The sequence below is a fragment of the Peromyscus maniculatus genome, chromosome 1, assembly GCF_049852395.1.
Source record: "Peromyscus maniculatus bairdii isolate BWxNUB_F1_BW_parent chromosome 1, HU_Pman_BW_mat_3.1, whole genome shotgun sequence".
Lineage (NCBI taxonomy): Eukaryota > Metazoa > Chordata > Mammalia > Rodentia > Cricetidae > Peromyscus > Peromyscus maniculatus.
In genome coordinates, this window is record NC_134852.1 from 21,565,455 (window position 1) to 21,592,953 (window position 27,499).

Here is a 27,499-nt window from a genome sequence, read left to right on the forward strand (position 1 = left end):
CACAATATCTGTTTGTTTTCATCAGCCAAGTGATTGCCTAACCAGTGAGACAGCTTCGCTGACTTCTTTGTCCTCACTATAAAATAGTGTTTCCTGGCTTCTGAAACCATCTCATACAGTGACAGAAAATACACAGAGCTTGTAATTATGGAAGAAAATTATGTGTGGATAGATGGAATCCCTGTCCCTCCTGTGCATTTTCCACCTGAAATCATAAGAGAAACACATGAGACATTTATGGTGAGGGATGGAGACATATTCATGGTGACTTATCCCAAATCAGGTAAGTAGTACTTTTTTATATTCTCGGCTGGAATTGAATGTAGGAACTTGTACTTGCTAACATATAGCTTGTCACTGTGCTGTTGCTCTTGTCCACACACATGGTGGGTAACTGAGACTGCATACTACCTACTAAAGAGCTTTGGCTGTTTTTTTGTCCCTTAATGCCTGGATTGTACCTTCTCTATAACTATGTTCAGTGTATAGGAAGGGAACTTAGATTAACACCATTTCCCATCAAGAGAGGATCAAGAATGACAAAGATGTGATGAAGTGACTGGTCAGATGACCATGCCAGGAAATAGAGGAGTCAAAAGGAATGAATGCAGGGATAAGGGAGACACATAGTATCTGTTTGAAGAGATGAGCGAAGAAGCAAGGCAAGAAAGCACCAAGTGTAAGAAACCATGTGTAAGTAGAAATGAAATAATTGCATGTGGGTTTATTAGATGGCGAGGGCTATGTTTAGGCATAATACAACCTGGATATAATACAGTATTTCATACAATTTAAGGCTGTGTGGACACTGTTCCATTACAGTATTGCTTATTCCCCTGGGTGGAATGTCAGTGCTTAGGAATGCTCCATGCAAAATATATATATATTTCTCTAATTTAGTGTTTCAAGAACATCAAGCAAACAGCCTCCATTTTCTAGGAGACTTTCTGACCCTAAAATAACTGGCAAAGTGAATCATATCACTCTGTAGGTAATCATTGCTCCTCTCTCCCTTTGAGGTGAAAATTATCTTGAAATAAAACTTCAGAGAGCCATATAAAGACCCTTGTAGTAGTAAAATCCTGGAAACCCCTTGTTTTGTTGAATCTTGAACTCAACATTAGTTCTTTGGCTCTGGTCCCTGCTGGCTGCAATATGTTGGTCCTGAAGAGGAACTGGATTGAAGAATAAGGAATATACAGAGGAGTGAACAAAGGTCCATGAGGATAAGCTGGCAAGGGACCTGGTCCAGGGTACTATTGTAAGTATGGGTTAAAAAAAGGATGAAAAGAGAGACCATCATTGTTTGACTTCTGAGGAAGCATAAATAATAGGAGTTAGACATTCAACACAAGGAACTCTGTTTATTAAAGCACACAGTGAGGGGCAGCCTATATCCTGTGGGAAACTGAGGGCTGTACCAAGAGTTAAAAACTGGCTGTAAGCCTTGTAGTGGTAAGATGAGGAATTTAAGAATAAGGAAATAGTTGCAGTAATACCCTATGTTTCATACCTGAAATCTCCTGAAATGTTTGCTCAAGGTAAGACTAGGGCTATTTCAAGAGACATTCCTTTCTAAGAATACAAATAAAGCAGGGAAAAAGTCATCTGTAATCTCACAGAAATTTTGTTAATCTCTCAGGCATCTGTGTGTGTGTGTGTGTGTGTGTGTGTGTGTGTGTGTGTGTGTGTGAGAGAGAGAGAGAGAGAGAGAGAGAGAGAGAGAGAGAGAGAGAGAGAACACACTTGCTTCTGTAAGCCCAAACTAACTTCATCAAGACTACACTGTTGAATCTTTCTCAAACTGTTTCATTTCCTGGTCAGTAAGTGTTCAAATATATGAGCCTGTGGAGGGCAATTCTCAATCAAACAACTTCAGGCTGTATCATTGTGTCGTACATGTTTTAAGTGTTGAATATTTAATAATGTATAACCAATTGCTGTACTCTGCCCTGGGAAAACAATTCCTCCCACTCTTACCAATCCTTAACTACCAATAGTTCTCTCACCAGAGTTGAGGTCTCATGGGATTTTCCTGGTCCACTCTGGTATGTCTTTTGGTGTAGTTACTTGCTTAGCTCATGTTGGATCATTCATATTGGTAAAAAATTGGTAAATATAGGTTCTGATATTATTAGGAGATATAATCTTGTTGCACAATTTCTAAATTGTCTTATAATAAAAACCCAGAGTCTCATATCAGAGTGAAAGCTAAAAGGCCAGAGGAAACAAGCCACAGTCACTTCTCACCTTGCCAACTTCTCAGCTGAAAAGAGAAAATTCAGTCTTCATGAATCTTCAGACTGAATGCCTTTGAGTCCTTGGCCAAAATGGCCTCTAGTTCCTGTCTCCTCATGTCTTCCTCTGACCAGCCATTTCACTTCCTATCTCAACCTTCCTAGTGCTGGGATTGATGGAGTGTGTGCTTCCCAAATACTGAAGTTAAAGGTGTGTGTCACCCTGCCTGGCTCTCTTTCTCTCCTAGACTTAATCAATCTCATTTAGCCCAGTGTAGTCTTGAACTCACAGAGATCCACATGGATGTCTGCCTCCTGAGTGCTAGGATTAAAGGTGTGTACCACCACTGACTGAATTCTATGTTTAACTTTGTGGCTGTCTCTGACCCCTCATCTTCAGGCAAGTTTTATTAGAGTACAACAAAATATCACCATATAATCTCACAACACTGCTGTGGAATAATCCTTGTGTACACTGTGATTATGTATGACTCTCATTGGTTAATAAAAAGCTGATAGGCTGGTAGCCAGACAGGAAATATAAGAATCACTTGCCAGATGGAAAATGAGTTGGACACACAAAATGGGATTGAGGTAAAAGTCATGGGCCTTGTGCCAGTGAAGAGATAAATAAAAATGGATTAAGTTGTAAGAACTAGTTAGTAACAAGGATGAGCTATCAGCCAAGTATTTATAATTTGTATTAAGTCTCTGAGTCAGTTATTTGGGAAGTGTCTGCTGATTATTTGGGAGCAGGCAGTTGGCACAGGAAAACTCCACCTATAAAACACACTCCCTAATCTTCTACCTCTTACAATATTTCTGCTCCATCTTTCTCAGTATACCCCAAGACTTAAAAGTGGGAGTGTTTTATATATGTTTCTAATGGTGCTGTGTGCCACAAATCTGCATTTTGATTTGTTTGGTTTTTGCAGGAGATTCCATTTGTTATAAAGAGAAGTTTCCTTGATGAGATCAAAGCACAAGTATTTAGATTGTTGTTAGGAATTGTGCTGTGTTAGTACAGCACTGGTTGTAGATTCTCTTCTAAGATCCATAATTTCACTAGTAGTTAGCAGGGCTTCCAATAACATGAACTGCTTTTCTCTCAAGAAGGTCTTAAGTTCAATTATTGAGCTATTTGTTACCACCACAGTATGGGTTCCTCTTGAAAACCGTGAGGGCTTTCATGCCACGTTAGTCATTGATGTGGGTTATAAGTTGGTCAGTCTCTATGTTGCTTCCCTCCCTTGGAAGCCTGCAATAGATCCATATCTGTCACCATGTACAAAACTTAAGTCCAAGTGGATCAAAGACCTCAATATAAATCCAGCTAATCGGAACCTGATAGAAGAGAAAGTAGGAAGTAGTCTTGAATGCATTTTCATAAGAGATCACTTCCTAAATATAACACCAGTAGCACAGACACTGAGACAAACAATCAATCAATGGGACCTCTTGAAACTGAGAAGCTTTTGTAGAACAAAGGATATGGTCAACAAGGCAAAGCAACAGCCTACAGAATGGAAAAAGGTCTTCACCAACCCCACATCTGACAGAGGACTGATATCCAGAATATATAAAGAACTCAAGAAATTAGACATCAAAATGCCCAACAGTCCATTTAAGAAATGGGCTATAGAGCTAAACAGAGAATTCTCAACAGAGGAAGCTCAAATTGCTGAAAGATATTTAAGGAATTTCTCAGCATCCCTAATCATCAGGGAAATCCAAATCAAAATGACTCTGAGATACCACCTTACACATATCAGAATGGCTAAGATCGAAAACACTGAAGACAGCTTATGCTGGAGAGGATGTGGAGTTAGGGGAACTCTCCTCCACTGCTGGTGGGAATGCAAGCTTGTACAGCCACTTTGGAAATCAATATGGTGCTTTCTTAGACAATTGGTAATCAATCTCCCCCAAGACCCAGCTATACCACTCTTGGGCATATACCCAAGGAATGCTCAATCATACCACAAGGGAACTTGCTTAGCTATGTTCATATCAGCATTGTTTGTAATAGCCAGAACCTGGAAAAAACCTAAATGCCCTTCAACTGAAGAATGGATAAATAAAATATGGTACATATACATACTGGAATACTACTCAGCAGAGAAAAGCAAAGATATCATGAGGTTTGCAGGCAAATGGATGGATCTAGAAAAATCATCCTGAGTGAGGTAACCCAGACTCAGAAAGACAAATGTGGTATGTACTCACTCATAGGACAATACTAGATGCAAAACAAAGATGACTAGACTGCTACTCACAACTCCAGGGAGGCTACCTAGAAAACAGGACCCCAAGAAAGACACAGGGATCGCCCAATGACAGAGAAATGGATGAGATCTACATGAACAACCTGGACATGAGTGGGGGTAATGAAGGGCAAGGGTCGAAGGAAAGAGATCTTAGGGGAGTGGGAGATCCCAGCTGGATGGAAGCCTGCGTAATCACTTATGGTGACATAAAAGCTAGTCTTCAGGGAGAAGGAATTCAGGTCATTTCCAGCTCACAACCTTTTGACTGTGTTTCTGAAATGCATGGTCCCTTTAGCAATACACACTTATCTTCTACCTCTGTGGAGCAACCAAGTGCAATAGTAATAGGCTGGGTTTTTTGAATCTCTTGAAAAATACTAACCAACAATTTCAAATAGTACTTCTCATATCTGCTGTTAAGGATTTTGTTAGCTGGTCTTTGGCTCTTGGAGGGAGCACTGTCAGCCTAGTTAAGAATATTTCTTAAAACTATACGTGCATATTTATACACAGAATCATGTATATCACAAGGATTTAAATGTAAATAACAGAAGTATTATTCCTTTGAAACTTTCAGACATTCTTTTTTTTTTTTTTGTTTTGGTTTTTCGAGACAGGGTTTCTTTGTGTAGCTTTGCGCCTTTCCTGGGACTCACTTGGTAGTCCAGGCTGGCCTCGAACTCACAGAGATCCACCTGGCTCTGCCTCCCGAGTGCTGGGATTAAAGGTGTGCGCCACCACTGCCTGGCCACACTTTCAGACATTCTTATTGTTATTTTATTTTCCTTTCTCTTTCTTTTGTAGTCACCTTCCTCCCCATTCTGAAAGCCCCCTTTATCATTCTTTGATCAGATCATTAGTACCCTGATATTACATCATGTATTGTTCCACAATCTCCCTATCCTGGCAATGATTTTAGTCTTAGGGTAACAATTGCTGTGATAAGCACTATGACCAAAAGTAAGTTGTAAAATAAAGGGTTTATTTTACTTATGGTTCCATAACACTGTCCTTTGTCAACAGAAGTCAGAAAAAGAAATAATCAGGGCAGAAACCCAGAGGCAGGAGCTGATGCAGAAGAAATGGAGGGGGTGCAGCTTATTGGCTTAATTGTTATGATTTTTCAGCCTGTTTTTTATACACTGATGGAACCACCAACCCAGTGATGTTCCTAACTAATGTATCCTGGTCCTCCTCCATTCATGACTAATTAAGAAATTGGATTGCAGGTATTTCTTCTTACATCCCAATCTTCTGTATTTATTCTCTCAATTGAATTTCAGTCATCTCAGATTACTGTTACTTGTGTCAAAATAACATATCAGTACCCTTCCCTATTCTGATGTAACTCTTTGGCTTTATGTTCTTACTCCAGGATATGTACTTACATCTGAAGATTTGAAATTAGGAACCTGCGAAAAAGAGAACATATAGCATTTGTCATTTAAGACTGAATTTCATCACTCAATAATTTTTACTTACATGAGTCTGGATGATCATGCTTTTCTTTCTAATTTTAAGTTATAAAGAAATAGATTGAATTACTTTCTGAGTTCTATAGATGTCTGGATGAAATGCCTTTTGGGTATAGACAATATTGTTTGTAGCATGAATCTTAAAGGTTCTTACTAATAAAATCAAACCCGAGGCCAGTTATTGGGATCAATGCTGGTAGATCAGAGAGACAGAACAAGCCACAGCTATCTCACCTTGCCAGTTCCTCAACTGGTCCTGTTTCCTCAGACTGGAAGCTTCTGTGTCCTCATCCCAATGGCTCTCAGCTGAACTGCTGCTTAAAAGCCTGAATGCTGAACCAGCCAAATGCTTCTAGTTTCTGGTCCTCACGCCATATATACCTTTCTGCTTTCTGCCTCACTCCCTAGGATTAAGAGCTTGCTTCCTGGGATTAAAGGTGTGAGTCACTATGCCTGGCTCTTGGCAATGTGGCCTTGAACTCACAGAGATCCCAGATGGATTTCTGCCTCTGGAATGCTAGGATTAAAGGTGTGTGCTATCACTGCCTAACTAGTGGCTTTTCTGTTCTCTGACCCCAGATAAGTTTATTAAGGTACACAGTATTTTGGGGAACACAATACCACCACATTTCCTCTTTTCCCCCTTTTCTATTTTAATAAAAAGAAAAAAAAAGCAAAAGGTTATAACTAACATAAGAAAAACTATATACAAAAGTACAATAACTATATACAATATATACAAGTAATAAATACCTAAACAATGTCTAGTCCATTTGTATTGGACAAATCAGAGAAAATAATTCCATTATCTGTCCTATTTTGGTAAATCCAAGATGTATCTAATTCACTTTCTATCCTAGTTAATCTTGAACTATAACTAACCTTCAACTATAACTAACTATTCTTCAACTCCCTCAGAGACCCAAGAAGGAAATAATATTAGCTAACAAAAATAAAAACAGGAAGTGCATGCAAGCAACTTCCAAAAAATTTGTGAGTTGACAGAAACAGCCAGCTACCTGGACAGTCACCTGAGGTTTCTCCGCAGTGTTGGGGCATCATCTTCAGTCTATAGGCTTAGCGTATCTGACAGACTCATTTGTGAAGTAGGATGTGCACAAGGGCAACAGTTCAACCTCACATTGGATGAGAGCAGTCCATGTACCAGAAACACCTGAATTCCACTAGTGTCCTGTCATAATTCAGGATTTTAAATTCTGGATTGTTGATGGTTTTTTAATTCAGCTGTCCATTCTTTTTGGCTGTGTATATATGGCTTCATCTCAGCATCCCCTTCTTCTCCACATCCCTCTATTAAATGCCAATCTACTATTGAGAGGCGTGAGCTTTCAGCTGCTGTTCCATTGCACAACAGAAGCCATCTGCCCTCTGCCTGTTAAGTTGCCTTCAAAGAAAAGGGCACTGTACCTTTTCCATATTGCAAAGGCCACTTCAGGGATGGGGCCATATTGTCCTGACCTCAGAAGATGTCTTTTGATAAAGCCATAACCACACTTGTTTTGGCAAGAATCAGTAGTCCTTTCTTTCGTGTTCTGTCTGTCCATTTTGTCCTGTTGATTCGAGGATACTTTGTTGTCCAGTGGCTAACTTTTGCCACAATGAAAGTTAACTCCATATGCAGTTTCTTCAATGCCCATATTTTCTCTGAAGTAGATTGGTACTGCCAGGAGCTGACATGTCCAAAAAAGAAAAATTTCTAAGTTATTAAAACATTTTAAATGCCATATTCTGTAGATCTCTGAAGGGTTTGAAGATGACCTGTCTAAAATATATCTGCTCAATTTTTAAAACATATCTAATATGACTACAAGTTCTATTGTAATGTCTAACTACTAACTTTCATTTCTTTATATCCTAATAGTTGGTAATAATAACATTCAAGGATCAGAAAATTGCATTACATTGTTAAATGAATGGTATAAGTACAATTAGAAATATACATATAGCATTTTTAGCAATATCAATTTCAAATTTGTATACAATATAAAACAATCCAATCCTATGTAAAGTATTTAAAACTAGTAATTGTCTTTTTCTTTTCCTTCCTTCTTTCTTTTTTTTTAAAAACAAGAACCTTAAATCTAATCTCCTTTGCTTAGCTGTTTTCCTAACCCTTGACAACAACTTGTAACCAACCCCCCTAAACAATGAAAATTATCCCAGACCCAAAACCCATTAAAAGGACCAAAAAACCACCCACCCCACAATTGTTACTTAGACTTACCTGCTATAATCTAAAAGAGTATTTACCTGAAAACCCACTGGCCATGACACCAAGGAAATGAGGCTGATGATTTTAACTTTCCTTCTAATCCTTTGATTTCCATTCCTTAGTTATCCCAAATTTTGTTGCAGACATTCTGCTAAGATTGCTTCTTCATTTCATCCCCCATTCTCAGAAGAGAAACCAGCTTCTCCTCTAGCCTTCCTTCCCAACCATATACCTTTGTCTCAGCTGCCTACATTCAAGATCCTTTTTTTTTTTGTTGAAAACATTGACCACAATGTTCAGGGAATCAGATATTTTTGGCAGACCAACTTTTCCTTTCTCCTGTGTTCCAACTAAGCAGCCCACTTTTCTAAACCATCCTCATTTCCACATGTCAGCACCCCCATATCTAGAAACATTTTCAGTGCATTATGAGTAGTTAGTCCTGACAGGGTAGGGACTCGACAGCTCTCCCTAACAGGAAAACCAAAGCAATCACATACTCCTAACTGAAACAAAAAGAACCTTTCAAACAAAAACCAGGATATTGACAAGACTCTAGGCTGCCCTTCAAACCTAATGGCAAGGCCCTATTGTTGAAGAAAGTAACTAAATAATTGACTGGATATTGATGAGTCAAGATTGTGTCTACATAGAGTATTCGCTCCCTGTGTTTTAGCAACTTTTATACAGGAAGGAATCTGAACACTACCAAAAGAAAAACATAAACACCAAGCCAGCCACAAATGGTTGTCTAGAAAATGATCTCCTGCTACAATATAGTCTAGTGTAATAGTGGCAAAAAAGATTGTGTGAGTTATCATTCAATATTTGACTTGACTTAAGGCCTATTTTAAGAGATGAAACTCACAAGTGAAATTGCTTGAGTGACCATGAACCTGAGATTACATAGCTTTGGAAGCTAAGGTAAACTCAAATACTAATTTTCTTAAAAAATAAAAACCATAGAATGATTCCTAGTGACATTCTGATATACTCATTTGTCAGTGCCTTCCATAGTAACCTTAAGATACTCTTCTTCCTGCAGCAGAATGGAACCATAGAGACTCTCATCCAGCCATTATGTAGAGAACTAGAGACTTTGTAACACTCACATTTGAAAAAGATATCTCCATAAGAAACATCCCCTATGGGCTCCAGGATTTTGGAGAAAGAAGAGGAAGAAATAGTGCAAGAGAAAGAAGAAATAGAAGACAGCAGGAAAATAAGGTCCTCTAAGTTAACTTTGCATATCCCATATGAAATCAGAGGCAGAGGCAGCATGAACAGGTCCTGCCTGCAGGTCTTCTCCACATCCTCTGTTTATATATTATGTCTTCTAACTTACTGGTTTTATTGGATTCCCGAGTTTGCAAATGAATATGATACTGTTTCTTATGCTTTCTATTAGACTCTTTTCCTTCTGTTTGTTTTGTCCAAATTTGGTGTGATATTTTTCATTTCATCTTATTAGATTTTTTTTTTACTTTATCATTTTCACTTGGAAGACTGTTTTTGAAAATTTTTTTCTGTGCGTTTCTCATCCTGCATCCTGATACCAGCCATCTTCCTATAACTTCATATCTCCACTTGTAGGCTCCAAAAAAATGGCTGGGGAAATGCTGAATAGCACTGGTAGTATTGATGAGAATAAGCTGATAATCTGACTAACCCAGCTACCATCCAGGCCCAGAACCAGACCTGAGTTGGCACAACTCAACATCCACCTTATCTATGAATTGCTGGAGAATGTCAAGGGGCCAGACTTGCAGACCCAAAGCTGAATGATCTCCATGACACATGACAACAACAGGATATCTAATAAGAGTAGCACTGAGGGCCTACTATCAAGGGAATAGTAGAAGCCAGAGGCCATGAACCGGACCAATGATTCATTGCAATGAACACTTAAAAGTAAAGGTGCATGGACAAAGAGTATAATGAATGACTCACTGTGTCACGTTACAGCTTCTATGCCTGTTTGTTTTCTTTTTTTTTTTTTTTTTTTTTTTTTGGTTTTTCGAGACAGGGTTTCTTTGTGTAGCTTTGCGCCTTTCCTGGGACTCACTTGGTAGTCCAGGCTGGCCTCGAACTCACAGAGATCCGCCTGGCTCTGCCTCCCGAGTGCTGGGATTAAAGGCGTGCGCCGCCGCCACCACCACCTGGCAACCTGTTTGTTTTCTAAGGAAAAAATGAACAGCAGTTGATCCAAATAGTAGGGGACATGGGTAGGAATAGTGAGGAAGAAAGACAGGAGAGACAAGGAGTTATAGGGAAACCAAGAGATGGTCTACTGGTAGTAAAAATGTTCTGTTTGTCAAGCTGAAAATATTCTGCAGATTTACTGAGCAAAAATTGGAACAGATCTCACAACACTTACCATAGCTGGACACATGTCTCCACCCATGTAATTGTATGCTGAGGTCATCAGATATGGAAATCTCACATGTGGCTGATCATCAGATGAGGCAAGAAATGTCCATGATCTAACTAACCACAGACTGCTTATTAGTCACAAAGTGATCCTAGAGCTGGTTATGTAGCTTTGTTTGTAGAGTTCTTGTCTAGCATGCACTAACCCCTGGATTTGGTCTCTAGAGAAAAATATACTAGCCCAGGGTGGTCTATTCCTGTAATCCCTGCATTCCAGAGGTTTAAGTCAGGGGGACCAGAATTTTAACATAATAATTAACTATACAAAGAATTCCAGGGAAGCCTGGGTTATGTAAGAATGTGGACTTCAGGACACACACACACACACACACACACACACACACACAATAAGAGAGAGGGGGAGAAGGAGAGAGAGGGAAAAGGACAGAGGAGAAGGAGAAGAAGAAGAAGGAGAAGAAGAAGAAGAAGAAGAAGAAGAAGAAGAAGAAGAAGAAGAAGAAGAAGAAGAAGAAGAAGAAGAAGAGGAAGAGAGAGGGAGGAGAGAGAGAGAGAGAGAGAGAGAGAGAGAGAGAGAGAGAGAGAGAGAGAGAGAGAGAGAGAGAGATCACATTCATTATAGAAACTGGCTAAAATGTCAATTTTATGTGTTTTTATAAGAATTGCTGAAAATGAGTGACCTCCACTCTTCCTTCTCCTCCAGGAACCCACTGGTTAATAGAGATTGTCTGTTTGATTCAGTCCAAGGGTGATCCCACATTTACCAAATCTTTGCCTCTCGCTGAGCGTTCACCATGGATAGAAATGAATGAATCGAGTAAAACACTAAGAAACAAGGAGGGACCACGTCTCATCACGTCCCATCTACCTGTCCAACTCTTCCCCATGTCTTTCTTCAGTTCCAAGGCCAAGGTAAGTGCTGAGGTATCTAGAACAATGTGATTATTGCTTTATAAACTCCTTCTATTTACTTACTATCTTTAAATTGTATTCTTACTGCATGTGTATGCATGTGTATGTCTGTGTTTGCCTGTCTGCTTGTACAGTACACACACACACACACACACACACACACACACACACACCAGTGCCTGCAGATGTCAGAAGAGAATGCTAGCACCCATAGGACTTCAGATATATATGATTTTGTGCCAAGTGATATTGGTGCTTGGAATTGGACCCATTTCTTCTGCAATAACAGCAAGTTATTGAATTTTCAAGTACTTGAAGTACTTGAATTTTCAAGTCTTAGCTGACATTGGATTACTGTACCTCAGGCGACACTGTTGAACAAAGACATGGAACAACCACATTTGTTCCCACTCTGGTTAATTGGCAGTGATGGAAACTAGTGGTAGCTAGAGTTTTCCTGGTCCTACCTGGTCCATGGTCAGGACAAATATCTCTCACCTGCCAGTGCCTCAGTCGCTCAGACCAGTATCTTAACATCTTCTCCTGGCAGCAGCTGGCAGCGTCTCTTCTGCCTCAGCCTTCCACTTCCCAGAATTCTCCTCTCTCCTTGTCCCGCCTATACTTCCTGCCTGGCTACTGGCCAATCAATGTTTTATTTATTAACCAATCAGAGCAACACATTTAACATACAGAACATCCCACAGCAGGTAGCACTTAGAAAACCACATTTTTAACACTAAGGAACTTTCATTTAATTATTATTATTTATTATGTGTGTGGTGTGTGTACATGTGTGCACATGAGTGCATATTTATTTCTGGGTATACATAAGTGCATATATGTGGTGTGTGTAAACCTCTGTGTGTAGTACATATATGTATGTGTAAGTGGAAAAGTTACATATCATTGACTGGGGGTACAGATACATTTGGTGTATGCGTGCTTATGTGTACTTGTGTGGTATATTTTTGTGTGCAAATATCTGTATGTGTTTCCTAGTCCCAATACTTTATTTTCTTCCTGTTTAATTCATTGATATTTTTGAAGCAGAGTCTCCTAGTCCAAGCTGGCGTTGAATTCACAATGTAGCTAATTCTGACCTAGAATTTATTATCCTTTTGCTTCCACCCACAGAGTTCTGATATTAGAGGTATCTGACACCAGACCCAACTTGCAAATGTTTATACTTGTATTGTAAACTAGATTCACCTCTACTTATATTACTACATAGATTCTGTCAACATCTTTAAATGTTCAATGTACCATATAGAGATGTGTGTGTATGTAAGTTTGGGTGTGTGTGCATGTGTGTGTAATTGCATGTGTGAGTGTTGGCATGTATGTGTGTGTATGATTTTGTGCATGTGTTTGTGTATGAATGTGTATATGTGTGTATGTGTGAACATTGTACATATTGTTTATGTATGCATGCGTGTATTTGTGTGAATGTGTTTGTGTGCACATCTATGAGTAAGCATTGTATTTATGTGCCTGTGTGTGCATGTATGTGTATACATGTATGCTTGTGTGTGAACATTATATGTGTGTACTGTGTACATGTGTATAAGTGTTTGCACTTATCTTTCTGTGTTTATATATAGGTATGTATGTATACATATATCAGTGGACACTATTCTGGATTCTATTCTTTTGTCTATCATGAGATTCCAGGTAATCAAGATAAGACCAAGAGTCTTGGTGGATGCTCTTTTGGTCAATGACTCATTTCACTGGCCCACAAATAACCAATTGACCAATTCATTAAGTGACTTATGTCCTATGGGTCAAATTACTCACATTGAAGTGTTTGTTGTAGGACTCAGCATGTTGAGCATAGATCATTACTTTACAGCTCTTTGGGTGTGTGAACATTACACACCTACTTAACAAAAATATTGTTAGTGACTTTTCATCATAAAAAAATGTAAAACTACTTTTACTTGACATAGAGAGATGACTCATAGGAAGTTAAGTGCATTCACTGTTGTTCTAGAGAACCTGAGTCCATTTTCAACACCCACATTGTTTTGTGGCTACCACCTGTATATAATTCCAAGTCAAGAAGATCTGACTCCCTTTTCTTGCCTCCCCAGATAATAGAAACATGGGTGAATATATACATACAAAAAGATGCAGATATGAAGTGACTCTTAATAAAACCAATATGCCCTTTGAACCCTTTTTGGAGCTTCCATCAGCCATAGACTGATGTCCACAAGAAAGAGCCATTGAGTACTTTCTCTGTTCCAATCCAAGCACTCTGGCAGATTCAGGGGATTATTATCATGAATAATTGATTAATGCATAGTATAAATCATTTATAAAAGAGTATTGGAAAGTGAAGTGTGCCTGTGCATGTCTGCAATTAATGTTCTTTGGAAATCAGAGGAAGAAGATAAGTTCAAAGTTATTTTTACCTACACAGCAACGTTGGGGCCTGTCTTCTTCTCATGATTCTGTATCCCCTAAAAGAGGGAGATAGAATAACAAATTTTGTTTCTAGTAGAGCCTGAGAAGCTGATAGAGTTCCTTTGGGTCCATTTAATGGTGGAAGGGGGTACCTGAGATTAAAAGGTTGTGCTCTTGCCTGCATAAACTAGTCTTAGGATATGCATATGAAGATAATATTTACATATATGAGTATACATAAATAAGAACAGTAATCCAGCCAGGTGGTGTTGGTGCACGTCTTTAATCCCAGCACTTGGGAGTCAGAGGCAGGCGGATCTCTGTGAGTTTGAGGCCAGCCTGGGCTACAGAGTGAGTTCCAGGAAAGGCACAAAGCTACACAGAAAAAAACGCTGTCTCGAAAAACCAAAAAAAAAAAAAAAAAAAGAAAAGAAAAACAGTAATCCATTGGTATTTGGAAAATGTTGTATTAAATTAACTGACAAGCCATATAAAGACAATGGAAACTGAGTGAGTTTCATTCTCCTATCATTGTGTTGAAGGTGATTTATCTCATCAGAAATCCCAGAGATGTTCTAGTGTCAGGCTATCACTTTTGGCGTGCCACAACATATATTAAGAGACCAGAATCACTGGAAGAATACTTTGAAAATTTCCTTCAAGGGAAAGGTGAGTGTGCAATGCAGTGTTAATCTGGGAAGTCTGGGCTCTCTATGATCCTCCTGGGTTCCTTTCAATCTTTATGTCCCAGAAGATTGTGGGCCTCAACAACACTGGGGAGTAGATCAGCTAAGCAGCAGGACTTCAACCTTATCCCATGACTAAAGTGTCCAGGGGTTTCTAAATCACTAGATCTTTCATAGTACACAGGAACCCACACATGCCAAGTAAGTCTCCTTTCATTAGTTCCTTCTCCAGCCTTCCTTCTACTTTTTCTTTGAAGACAGGGTCTCACTAATTTCCTCAGCCTGGACTTGAGCTCACTATATATCTACTACATTTATCAGATAAGTTGCAAGAGGGAATATAAGGCCACTGCAACCAACATCTACTGTTTCATCCAGTAGATTGTTTGCTCACTCTGTTGCTGAAGAAGAGCAACATGTAAAATACAGATTATATATGGGCTTCTGAGATGGCTCACTGTTAAGAGTGCTTGCCAGAGAACCAAAAGAGCCGGAGAGCACAATCCACTACCCACATAACAATCTGGGAACAGTTTTCTTTTTTTATTTATTTTATTAAATTTTGTATTAATTTTACATACCAACCACAGAGCTTCCTCTACTAGAGTGTGGGGTTTGATGTGCAATTTAAGCTTCAGTAATGTTTCTTTTACAAATGTGGTGTGCCCTTGTTTGGGGGGTATAAATGTTCAGAATTGAGACTTCATCTTGGTGGATTTCCTGTGATAAATATGTAATGACCTTCCCAATCTCTTTTGATTGATTTTAGTTTGAAGTCTGTTTTACTAGATGTTAGGATACTACACAAGCTTGCTTCTTAAGTCCATTTAATTGGAAAGTCTTTCACCAGCCTTTTACTCTGAGGTAGTATCTGTCTTTGAAGTTGAGGTGTGTATCTTGTATGCAGCAGAAGAATGGATTCTGTTTTCACATTCATTCTGTTAGCCTATGTCTTTTTATAGGTGAATTGTTAATTCAGTTAAACCAGTGATTGTTAGTTCCTGTTATATTTTGGTGGTAGTGTTGTGTGTTTCCCTTCTTTTATATTTGTTGCTGTGGGATTATCTATTGCCTATGTTTTCATGGATGTATCTGACTTCCTTAGGTTGGATTTTTCCTTCTAGTCCTTTCTGTAGTGCTGGATTTGTGGACAGGTATTGTTTAAATCTGGTTTTATCATGGAATATTTTGTTTACTCTGCCTGTGGTGATTGAGAGTTTTGCTGGGTATAATAGTCTGGGTTGGCATACATGGTCTCTTAGTATCTGCATAACATCTGTCCAGGACCTTCTGGATTTAAGAGTCTTCATTGAGAAGTCATGTATTATTCTTATGGGTCTGCCTTTATATGATACTTGGCCTTTTTCCTTTGCAGCTCTTAATATTTTTTCTTTATTCTGTATGTTTAGTGGTTTGATTATTATGTGGCAATGGGGACTTTTTTATTGGTTCCAGTCCAGTCTGTTTGGTGTTCTGTAAGCTTCTTGCATCTTCATAGGTGTTTGCTTTTTTAGGTTGGGAAAGTTTTCTCCTATGATTTTGTTGAATATATTTTCTGTGCCTTTGAGTTGGTATTCTTCTCTTTCTTCTATCCCTATTATTCTTAGATTGTTGTGTTCATGGTGTACCAGATTTTGTGTTATGACTTTCTTGGCTTTAGTGTTTTCTTTGACTGATGAATCTAGTTCCTCTATCAAATCTTCCTCTCTTCTGCCTCTTGTATTCTGTTGGTTATGCCTGCATCTGTAGTTCCTGCTCATTTATTCAGATTTTCCACTTCCAGCATTCCCTCAATTTTTGTCTTTTTTATTGCCTCTATTTCAGTTTTCAAATCTTGAGTTGTTTCCTTCATCTGTTTAATTGCTTTATCTTGGCTTTCTTTAAGGGATTTGTTGATTTCTTCCAATTTTTATTTGTCTTTTCCTCAATTTCTTTAAGAGAATTTTTCTGCAATTTTATGCTTTCATTAATACCACTAGTTTCTGATGGTGCCATGTTGGTGTTTATGTTGTTGACTCTGTTTTTGCACTGGTGTCTACCCATATCTTCCTCCACTAGGTGCAAGCAGTGTCTGTGTCTGAGGGAGCCTCTCTTGGTCCAATTGATACTCTTGGTCCAATGGGAGCTCTTGGTCTATTCGGGGCTCTTGGTCCAATGGGTGCTGGTGGACTCTGTGTCTCAGGGAGCAGCTCTTAGTCTAATCATCACTAATGGGCTCTGTCTCAGGAAGCAGCTATTTCCAATCAGTGCATGGTATTCTTATGGCTCTGGTGGTGAATACTGCTGCAGGGGATGATTAGTTTGGCAAGTGGGGTAGAAGAAGAATCTGCTGCCCAGTCTCAAAAGGCTGCCCTGGATGGGGCCAGGGTGAGGGGTATGGAATGTTCTCCCAGGATCTAGGGCTTAGAGAACTGGTCCGCCTAGTCCGAGATCGGACGTTACCTGTTCCCATTTGGTGAAAGGTGGGCTTATGTGTCCAGTGGTCACTGGTGTTGCTGGGGATAGTTGTCTTGGCAAGGGGGTGGGGGAAGAGGCAGCTGCCTGGTCCCTGGGGCTCCAATGCCTGGTGGGAGGGGCACAGAATGTGCTCCCAGGGCCTAGATCTGCTCAGTCTGGTGATCAGGCCTTACCTGTTCCTAATTTGTTCAAGGTAGGCTTATGGGTCTGGTCGGGAATAGTTTTCTTTAGACCAGTAAAGTGGAGCTTTAGGATCAGTGAGCTGAGACAAGATGATTTCTGAAAATATAAGTAACTTTTCTTTCAGGGTGATGAAATAGTATGACCACAGCTATTTATAGAAGAAAGTTTATATTGGCTAATGTTTCCATTGAAATAAAAGTTCATCAAGCAGCATAAGAGGGATGGAAACAGTAGCAAGAAGTTTAGAGCTTACTTCCTTTACCATAAACACAAAACAGAGAGAATGAACAGGGAATGGCTTGAGATTTTGAAACTTCAAAGCCCAACCCCGGTGTCATTCTTTCTCCATTAAGTAATATCACCTATGTCTACTCAAAGAGAGCCACCAAAAATCTGAGAGTATATGTCAAATCACATTCAAACCACCATGTGGGTATTGGGGTTACCAGCTTTGCTGAAATTTCTAAGTCTTGAAGTAGGGAAAGACAACTCCACAGAGGAGAAATTCAGATATCAACAAACAACTTTCTCCTCTGGCATCTGAACCTGTGTACCTGTGTAAGCACACCCATGCACACAGGCCCACAGATGCATCAATATATCATACAAATATACATCAAGAATTAGGTAACAATAATTTATATAGAAAGAAACACAAAAATTAATATATTCTAGGTAAACATTTAGATTAGAACTAGTTGTAGTAATTTGGCCACTTGGTCTAATGACCAATAGAATGGAGCAGGTTGGCCTGATGGGCATGGTTTCCTCTGAAGATACTTGATGCTTTAAGAATCTTGAGGGAAGGGTCACGTGGCCACTTGGATGGTTGAAGATTTCCAGACAACAGGGCTCAGTGATTCAGTGCACACCTTTTCCCATCCCTCCTTGGTAAACAAAGAGGCAGGGATGCCACTGCATTCTATACCATGAATGTGTTATGTCAGATTTATCCTTTGAAAATAAGTCCTGATCCAAGACTTCTGTGGACTGCCACTTTAACCAGACATATCTGAGGACACTTTATGTGTTAAAGATCTAGACTAGCAAGAAACAAATGATGTGTCAGAAGAAATGCCTCAGCAGTGAAGACTGATGTCTGCTCTTTTAGAGGATATAAATACAGAGCCCAGAACCAATGTCAGGTAGTGCACACCCTCATGTAACTCCAGCTGGTCCCCTTCAGATGTGCCTCATAGCCCTTGTAACACAGGACTGGAGAAAAAGATACTATACACCAAAAAAATTGTTTTTGCCAGACTAAGATGAAATTGGCAAGTTTGAGGAGTAAGTAAAATGATGATGAGTTAGGAATCATGAATTTTACATTAAATATTGACATTTGTAATTTCAGAGTACCCTTAACTTACTGTAAATATGCACAGGTTTTTTTTGTCAATTACTGGCTAGGACTGTGGGGGTGATGAAGATTAAGAAAGCTTATAAGGATGCTCCCTGATTTCTTTTTAGCTATCCACATTTACATACTTATTCATTTTGTGTATGTGTGTGTGTGTGTGTGTATGTGCAAACACATGCTACACCTGTGCATGGAGATCAGAGGACGCCATGATGGATTGTTATTGTTTGTATCTACTAGGTTAGAGGAATCAAAGTCATATCATGAGTCTTGCCAATCATTTCATGTAATTTAGCTGGCCATCCAGCTGGCCATGGACTATTGCATTTATCCTCTTAATCTTCACTTTCTGTTGTACTCCACATAGTGCCATTTGGATCATGGTTTGAGCACATTCGTGGATGGATGTCCCAGAGAGAGAGAGATAACTTCCTGTTGTTGAGTTATGAAGAACTGAAAAAGGTAAACATCATTCCTATAGTCACATACAGCCTCTCAGCACTTCAATCCATGTAACACCTCCTATCCTCAGTGTCCCTTTCCACCTGCTCTGTCAATTTTAGGCTCAAAGACAATCCTAAAAAGTGAACTTTGCTTCCTCCATTTTCTTGCTCCTGGATGGCCATTTCCAAGTTCTGGGCTCACCCTTTCAGAAAATTTCTTCCATTAAAATATATGTTCGCTGGGCTGTGGTGGCACACGCCTTTAATCCCAACACTCGGAAGGCAGAGCCAGGTGAATCTCTGTGAGTTTGAGGCCAGTCTGTTCTACAGAGTGAGATCCAGGACAGGCACCAAAACTGCATAACTGGATTATGGGAACCAAATACAGTATTCTATAACCGCTGTATGTGCTGATCCACCTCTTAACACACTCACTCTGTTAAAAGTTATTAATGTTTGTGTGTGTGTTTCTGCATGTGTGTGTATGCATGTCTGTATGTTTGTGTGCAAATGTGTATGTATGTGTGTACATGTGTATTTGTGTGCATATATGTTTCCATGTGTATATGCATGTGTATATATGTTTATGTGTTAGTGTGTATAGTTTCTCATGGTTTTATGTATGTACCCATATGCCTGTCTTCATGGTGCACATGCAGAGATCAGAGGATGATTGGGGAAACCTTTTCCCTTTCTGCTTCTCCTTCATTCCTGAACCATCTCAGTATACACATTCCTTGCTTCCTTCCCTCTGCTGTCCCTCTTTCTCTGAATTATTTGGTCTTTTTACACCTAACTTCTTGTCTATATTGTCTTTCATGTTCATATCATCACTAGTACTTTTGTTTTCCTTTAGGACACAAGAAACGCCATCAAAGATATCTGTGAATTCCTAGGAGAGACGTTGAAACCAGAGGAACTAGAGTTAGTATTGAAGAACAGCTCCTTCGATGTCATGAAAGAACACAGGAGAGATAAGGACAGCTTTCTAAGTAAAAATGAAACACATTTCTTAATGATGAGAAAAGGTAGAGACATGGTGTAGTTCTTATATGCAACTGAATACTTGAAGGCTTTCTTGTTATTGGAAAAGAATGCTAAGAATTAAGATGTTTGTATATGTCAACTTATTTAATTTACTTATTTCTATTCACATGTAAGTGTGGTGTGTGTGTATGTTCAAATGTATGTGTAGATGTGTTTTTGGAGGTCTGAAGTTTTGTTCATGGGATATGTACAGTTTTCAGTTATTTGGATTTAGAATATTAGGCATCGGTGCAGGAATATTACCCAAATAAATTAGGAGACATGCTGTTTCTTTGGGACTATCACAAGATGTAGCCTAAGCTTCTCCTCCATTTTTTTCTAGGCATCACTGGAGACTGGAAATGTCACTTCACTGTAGCCCAAGCTGAAGAGTTCCATAAAATATTCCAGGAGAAGATGGCAGATTTTCCAAAAGAGCTGTTCCCATGGGAATAATGTTAAGAACTCTCCAAATTTTGTAGAGATATTTTATATGTTTTGTTGTCTTTCAACTTGTGTATGGCTTAGGATCATAGCATAAAACCTACTGTTTCATCCAGATCCATTAATTATCAAATCTTGAGTTGGTGAGATGGCTCAGTAGGTAAAGGCATGCTGACCAATTCTGTGTACATAAATTCAATCTTGACAGCAACATGATTGGAGAGAACCAACAAGATGAAGTGGTCCTCTAATTTCGGTAGATACACTAAGATGGCACTCCCTACAAAATAAATAAATTAATGTAAACTTAAAATATTATTGGTATTTCAATAATGATGAAAGAATGATACAATTATTAGTCCTAATTGCTTCAAAAAATTAGACAAGAAATAAAATAGAGAGGAAATGAAGGTGTTTTTCTACTCATTCACACATGATTTTACAACGTTTGTTGAATGCTCTTCTGAGGGACGTAAGTCTCTCAGTTACTTTTATTCTCTTACTCTGTGATTTTTGAGATCAGCATGCATTTTGACAGAGAATTGGCAGAGACAATCCATGCACTCCTGTTGGTAGAGATCCAGGAGGATCAATGGGGATGACCCTGTCTTCCTACAGAGGGGACACGTTTGTACTCCATATTGAGAAAAGGATTTGGCACATGCAACTTAACAGCTTCCCATGTGCACACCAGTAGTGAGTTGTATGAGGCTTACACTTTAGTTTTTGAGTAGAGTATTCAGGGGCAAAAGTATTGGGGGACCAGTAGGAGATGTGGCCATCTTGGAAAAGAAGTCACTGGCTGTTGGCTTAATGTTTTAAAAGGCTAGTGTCAATAAGTTTCCTCGCTCTCTGACTTGTTGTTGGATATGAAGACATGAGCTCTCAACTGTCCCTACTGTCTTTCATCAGTTTTTCTAACACTTGTTACATCAGCCAAATTATATCCTCTCTTATATAACTTGCTTGGTCATGCTGTTTTACCTCAGCAATAAAGATTAACTGAAAAAATTACCCAGTTACAGAATCAATGTAAATTTGTGGCAGATAAATAGAAAAATAAAATACAATATTTTTATCTATCTATCTATATATCTATTGGTTATTTACCTATGATTAATTCATTCATCCATCTTCCTTTCCATCCATGAGTCAACCAAAATCTCGGGAGATTGCAGAGCAGTGACACTGATACCTTCAGACAAATTACCAGTATATTGTCTCAAAAATTGTTATAAATAATAATTGAGTATGAATCAATTGTATAGCAATGCCCATCATATGTGGGGACATGAGATCCATTCACACAATGAAAAAAAATCAGCTACCACCTGCTACCCAGGCATCTTCTGTCTTAGCTAGCAATAGGACTCATATTGCTGACACACCCACAGAAATCACCCTCACACTTGCTACCCTCTGTTGGGTATTTTGAAACACAGACTTGTATTCTTGGCTTCCTCTTCCTTCCTCTGTGAGTGCTTTGGTTCAAAAAGTCTGTTAAATGTTCACCTGAAGAGTTACTCATCTAATAATAAAATGAATAAATTAAAAATCCAAGTGAAATTCTGGGTTATGGAACAAGAAACAAAATTAGAGTAAATCAGGCTGGAAGCTGAGGCTGAGTGTCCTATCACCCACATAAAGAAAAATAAAAGTTCAATTATATGCAGTAGATTGTGTCTTTAAGAACATACCTTACCACAGACTAATTTCACAGGGCAACTTGCCATTCATTACCTTACAATGAAGTGTTCAAATTTATATGTGAAATTACCTTTCTTATCCACTTGACACCTTTCTTCTTTGTGAGACCTTATCAATCCATAAATAAAAAGATAAATTAATTCAGAGAAAGTGTTCATTGTACAATGCCATTCCTAGCATCTGTTGCTGAGGTCTTACTGAAGATAAACAAGATGCTATATACAATGTCCTTAGTCTGACTGCTATCTGGTTTCCTTTCTATTGCTGTGATAAAATTCCTGACAGCAACAAAGAGGGGGAGTTATCAGGCTATAATTCCATGTTACAATTCATCATTATAGGGGGAGAATCTAAAATAGCTAGTCATATTTGGAAGCAAGAGGAAGGCAAAATGTATGAATAAATTGATGTTTGCTGCTCAGCATGTTTTCAATTGCTCTATGCAGTCCTGGATCGCAACTCCAAAACTGGTGCCACCTACTTTCAGGATCAATCTTCTATCATCAATTAATGTGATCTACATCATCTCAAGTAGGCATCCCTATGGGATACACTGATCTACAAAATTCCACATTCTTCTCTCCATGTCATTCCAGATAATGTTATCCTGACAATTAAAATTAACCACCACTGAATAAGCCCCTTTCTACACATGGTTGTTTCTTATTTTATTGCACTTCATTTTACTGTATTACCAGATCTTGATTTTTATGATTTTAAAACATGTTCCTGTCAATGCCCAAGTAAATAACTCTGTGGACAATTATTTTCCACATAATTAACATTTATATTAGAAATTTATGACAATGTATTTTTAAAAAAGTGAAGGATGATTATAGACAATGCTGCTGCATAACAGATGAACAGTGTAAACTTGTCTTTTACATGCTCCAGGAATCAGAATCTTGTGACCACTTATATTACAGCATTGGCATTATTGTAATGTTCTTACAATGACATACTATGTCTCCATGGCTGTCCTGAAACCGGAGTATTGCTTGTTTTGCTTCTATTGTCAGTTTTCTAGTAGAAATACAACACCGTTTTTTCATCAAGCTTGGTTCAAGGACTTATCACCCAAGCCCAAATCTAATGCCAGCTTACAGAGCAAACCCAGGTTTGTCTACAGTCACTGGATGAATGATCTCTGGCATGAATGTTTTTATTTCACCTTGGGGAAAGAGGGGGACTAAATTACAGGATACTCAAACTTTTGGATTCATAGATAAAACTGAATTGGAACACAATAATTCTTGTGCATTTCTGTCTGATTGCTGGCTACTATTGCAGTGAAGTTGAAATAACAGGGTATTCTGAAAGGGACTGGATTTTCCAACTGAGATAACCTTAAGGCTTCTGCCATCAGAGAGCTCACTGAGAGACAACATCTTCAGGATTTTAATGGTATTTCTTCTTCATGGGAATAGTCTCATTATCTAAAAGTCTAAAACAGAATCTTCCTATTATTATCAATATCACAATGGAAGAATTGAATATTCTTATGGACTGCATGGCTTGCTAAGGTTTTACTTGTTATTAGTTCCTTGATGAGAAATGCTTTACCACCTCTAATACACATCATAAGCTGACATTTGAGCTTCCACTATTCATCCAAGACATCCCTTATAATATTCAGGACTTGGTTCATTCTGGATGATCTGACTTTACATGGGTACATTATTCTCATTTCCATTTTATTATAATTGCTGATTCATTAGAACCACTTCAGGTTAAAAACACTGCTTTGCTGGATACTGTTGTTTATATGAACTTTTGGAAAGACAATGTCCTGGGACAGTATCTCTAGAGAGAGGGTGAAAGTGGGGGAAAATACACCCTACAGCTCAAATATTGGTGAATCCATTGCTGATCATGTTTTTTCTTTTCTTTTACATAATAAGTTTTGTTTTATTATTTATGTGTTCATGTTTTTTTCATAACTTTTTACATTTGTGAAGATGCCCACACAGTCCAGAAGAGTGCATTTAATCCCCTGGAGTAATAAGAGTAAAATAGCAATAGAAAATCAATGTGTATGTAACTGTTCATATGTCCACCTCACTGCCTGTGTCACAGTTGGTGTCCTATCATTCTCACAGAAAAGCATATCTATCCTCTCTCTCTGTCCTGCATGTGAAGAACAAAAATAAGCACATATCTAAGGAAGGTTTGCACCAACCCAGATCTGCCCACAAGACAGAATTATTCGCCTTTAATAAGTTAGCCTTGAACAGTGATGTGCATTGTTTTCCAAAGTCCCAATTTCAGTTTTCTTCCTATGGTCTAATATAAAGTCTCCAGCTTTAAATTGTTTAATAGGTTGTTAAATACAATCCTTTATATGCTTTTGAGAATTTCCTACATAAATATTGTAGTTGTGGCGCTCTCTTTTGCCACTTGTATACTTCTTCTGTTATCCAACTCTCTCAATTTCAGAACTTCCTCTTACTTAATTATTGCTGCATACATATTATACCTCTGTCTATCTATCTATCTATCTATCTATCTATCTATCTATCTATCTATCTAGCATCTATCTATGTATCTGTCTATGTATCTATGTATCTATGTATCTATCTATGTATCTATCTATCTATCTACACATACACATATATACCTGTATCTAAATATACAATGTTATATTTGTATTTATATATAGATATATAAATATATTTATATAAATATATAAATATTATATATAATATTATACATTATATATATACATATACATTCATATGGTGATTTGAAAGAAAATGTTCCTCACAGACAGTGGTGCTATGAGAAATTGTGGGGTTTTTTTTTTTAGTAGGTATGGCCTTGTTAGAGAAATTATGTTATTCTGGCAGTCGGCTTTGAGGTCTTATTATTGGTTATAAACGATTGGCCTTATCTTATGATTGTCCCCCTATCTCCTATACCTTATTTAAACCTTGTTCTCTTCATCTACATTTTGCCTAAGGGTTTTTTTACCCATGTTTCATTCTATACATACTTTTGTGCTTCCTTCATCTGTGTCTGGCCAGCTGGCAGCTGCCTTGCTGGCCTGGGCATTACCTTCTTTTTCTCCCTCATTCTCTTTTCTCCTTTGAGCCTAGATTCCTCCTCCTACTTATTCTGTCTGCCTGGAAGCCTTGTCAATGCCTCTACTGCCTAGATATTTGCTCTTCAGCTTTTTATTAAACCAGTCAGGTACATTAGGCAGGCAAGGTGAAACAAATGCAACACATCTTTACATAGTTAAAAATTATTCTGCAACACAAACAAATGCAACACATCTTTACATAATTAAACATTCTATCCCAAAATACAGATTAGCAGACTTCAAACTCTAGTGTTCAGTAGATTATTATAATTTTCTTATCTTTGTAGTTAAGAAGCCAGTATTAGTTTACAGATACATTGTGCCCTGTGCGTGAATCACCCAAGGCAGAGTTTCTCATAGGAGAAGCAGCTTGTCATTTCATTAGTGCTCAAATCATAGGTATTGTTCTACAATCATGGCTCATATGTAACCACTGTTTCTTGCTGTGTCTGTCTATTGTGATCACAACCACATTATTCTACCATGTCAGTGATAGAAGTTTACTAGAAGGGATCAGAGATATCCAGGTTCTAAGCTCACAAAGCTCCTTGTTAGTTTGAACATTTGAAGTGGCTCAGCCATGGAATCTAAAACTATTTAATGCTTAATCTACAAATTCAAAGAGAAAATGATCTCTCTTGAAAATGTCACAATGAACTGGTGAACATTCACCAATTTGCACGTATTTTATTTATACTTAATAAATGCTTGACTGCTGACATTAAGGCCTAAAGAGCTCTAAAATAATGTCAAAAAGGGCATGGATACAAAACATAAAATTCCTTTTATTGAAAATACTTATTTTTAATTTATATTTCTTTAATTTCTTAAGATTGTAATTACATCATTTCCCATTTCCCTTTCCTCCCTCCAAACCTTCCCATATATGCCTTGTTTCTCTCTTTCAAATTTATGGCTTTTTACCTTTTATCTCTTGTTACAAACATATATGTATATTAGTGTTTGTCCCTGAAACCTTATGTATAACCTACTCAGTCTGTTCAATGTTATTTGTATGTATGTTTTCAGGGCTGAACATTGAGTATTGGAAAAATAAAACCTTGTTGTGCTTTTCCCAGGGGAAGTCTATTTTTACTACTCTCAGGATTATTTATTTGCCTGTACATCTTTGTGTTCACCACTATGGAATGAAACATTGGCTTTAAGTTTTTCATCATGATTCTTTTGAAAGTTATATTTGTAGTTACAGTTACAGAAACTGATCAGTTTGTCCTTTTGCAGACAGATTTAGTATAGTCCTTATCACCCTGGTTATATAAGATGTTCTTTTATATTGGGTGGCTGGTCTGTCTAAATGTAAGATACTGATCTTTAAAACTGTTGAATCAGTTCTGTTTTTTATTAGTTTGTTACTGTTTTGTTTTGTTTACATGATTAGTTACCTCAGTCATTTTGCAGTTCCATTTTTGTAAATAAAATGAAAGTATAAAGAAGGAATTGGCCTATTTGCATTATATATATATATATATATATATATATATATATGTATGTATATGTATATATATATATATATATATATGTTGTTCAAATAAAACTAATAAATATTTTCAAATATCCCATTAATGGCCCACTAATCTCTCTTCTTCTGTTCCCACATTTGCTGATCCTTTTAAACTCCCAAGTAGCTCCCCTTTCTTCTTTCATGTTCCTTTTATTATGTGTGTTTGTGACTCAAGAAGTTCCATTGGTGTTGCTACAGGAGCAGAAAGGAAGAGTCATTTACAGGAACATGGTCAACATATCATTGTCTACTCTAATGAAAAGTTACCTCTTGTACACTAGCAACCAGTAACTACCTAGAAACCTAGGAAGGATAGGGTATCATGAGCCCTTCCCCAAACTTCTGTTGACTATTATTGCTCAAAGAATAGGTGGAAGTTTGGTAGCACCTCCCCACTATATGAGAGGTTATTGATAGGTCCAATTTTGTCCATGCCTTGTGCAGTAATCACAGATACTGTAAGTTCAAGTGGGATATGGCCATGTCATGTCTAAAAGATAATACTCCACATCATTCTACCTCATCTTCAGGCTAGTACATCATTTCTATACTTTCTTCATTGATAATTCCTAGACATGGATGTGGGGGAAATGTTTCATTTACTGTGAACATTGAACAGGTACTAATTCTCAGCACTTTGTCAAGTTTTGAGTATCATTAATTACCAC

At 38.0% G+C, this 27,499-nt stretch overlaps 1 protein-coding gene and 1 long non-coding RNA gene across 3 annotated transcripts; one reads left to right on the forward strand and one right to left on the reverse strand.

The window, feature by feature from the left end:
• On the forward strand, positions 1-21,606 carry LOC102904608 (sulfotransferase 2A8-like). The gene is made up of 6 exons (XM_076571614.1): positions 1-283; positions 11,304-11,512; positions 14,464-14,590; positions 18,975-19,069; positions 19,907-20,078; positions 20,420-21,606. The coding sequence occupies exons 1-6, from the start codon at positions 148-150 to the stop codon at positions 20,530-20,532; spliced, it is 852 nt and encodes a 283-aa protein (XP_076427729.1). The 5' UTR covers positions 1-147; the 3' UTR covers positions 20,533-21,606.
• LOC143273236 (uncharacterized) lies at positions 17,399-27,498 on the reverse strand. Of its 2 annotated transcripts, XR_013051134.1 has the most exons (3): positions 22,298-27,498; positions 21,631-21,715; positions 17,399-20,800 (listed from the first exon to the last, which is right to left on the reverse strand). It is a non-coding gene; the product is annotated as an uncharacterized LOC143273236 (long non-coding RNA). The 2 variants fall into 2 exon arrangements; XR_013051133.1 differs by lacking the exon at positions 21,631-21,715.
• Between the last annotated feature and the right edge of the window lies 1 nt (position 27,499).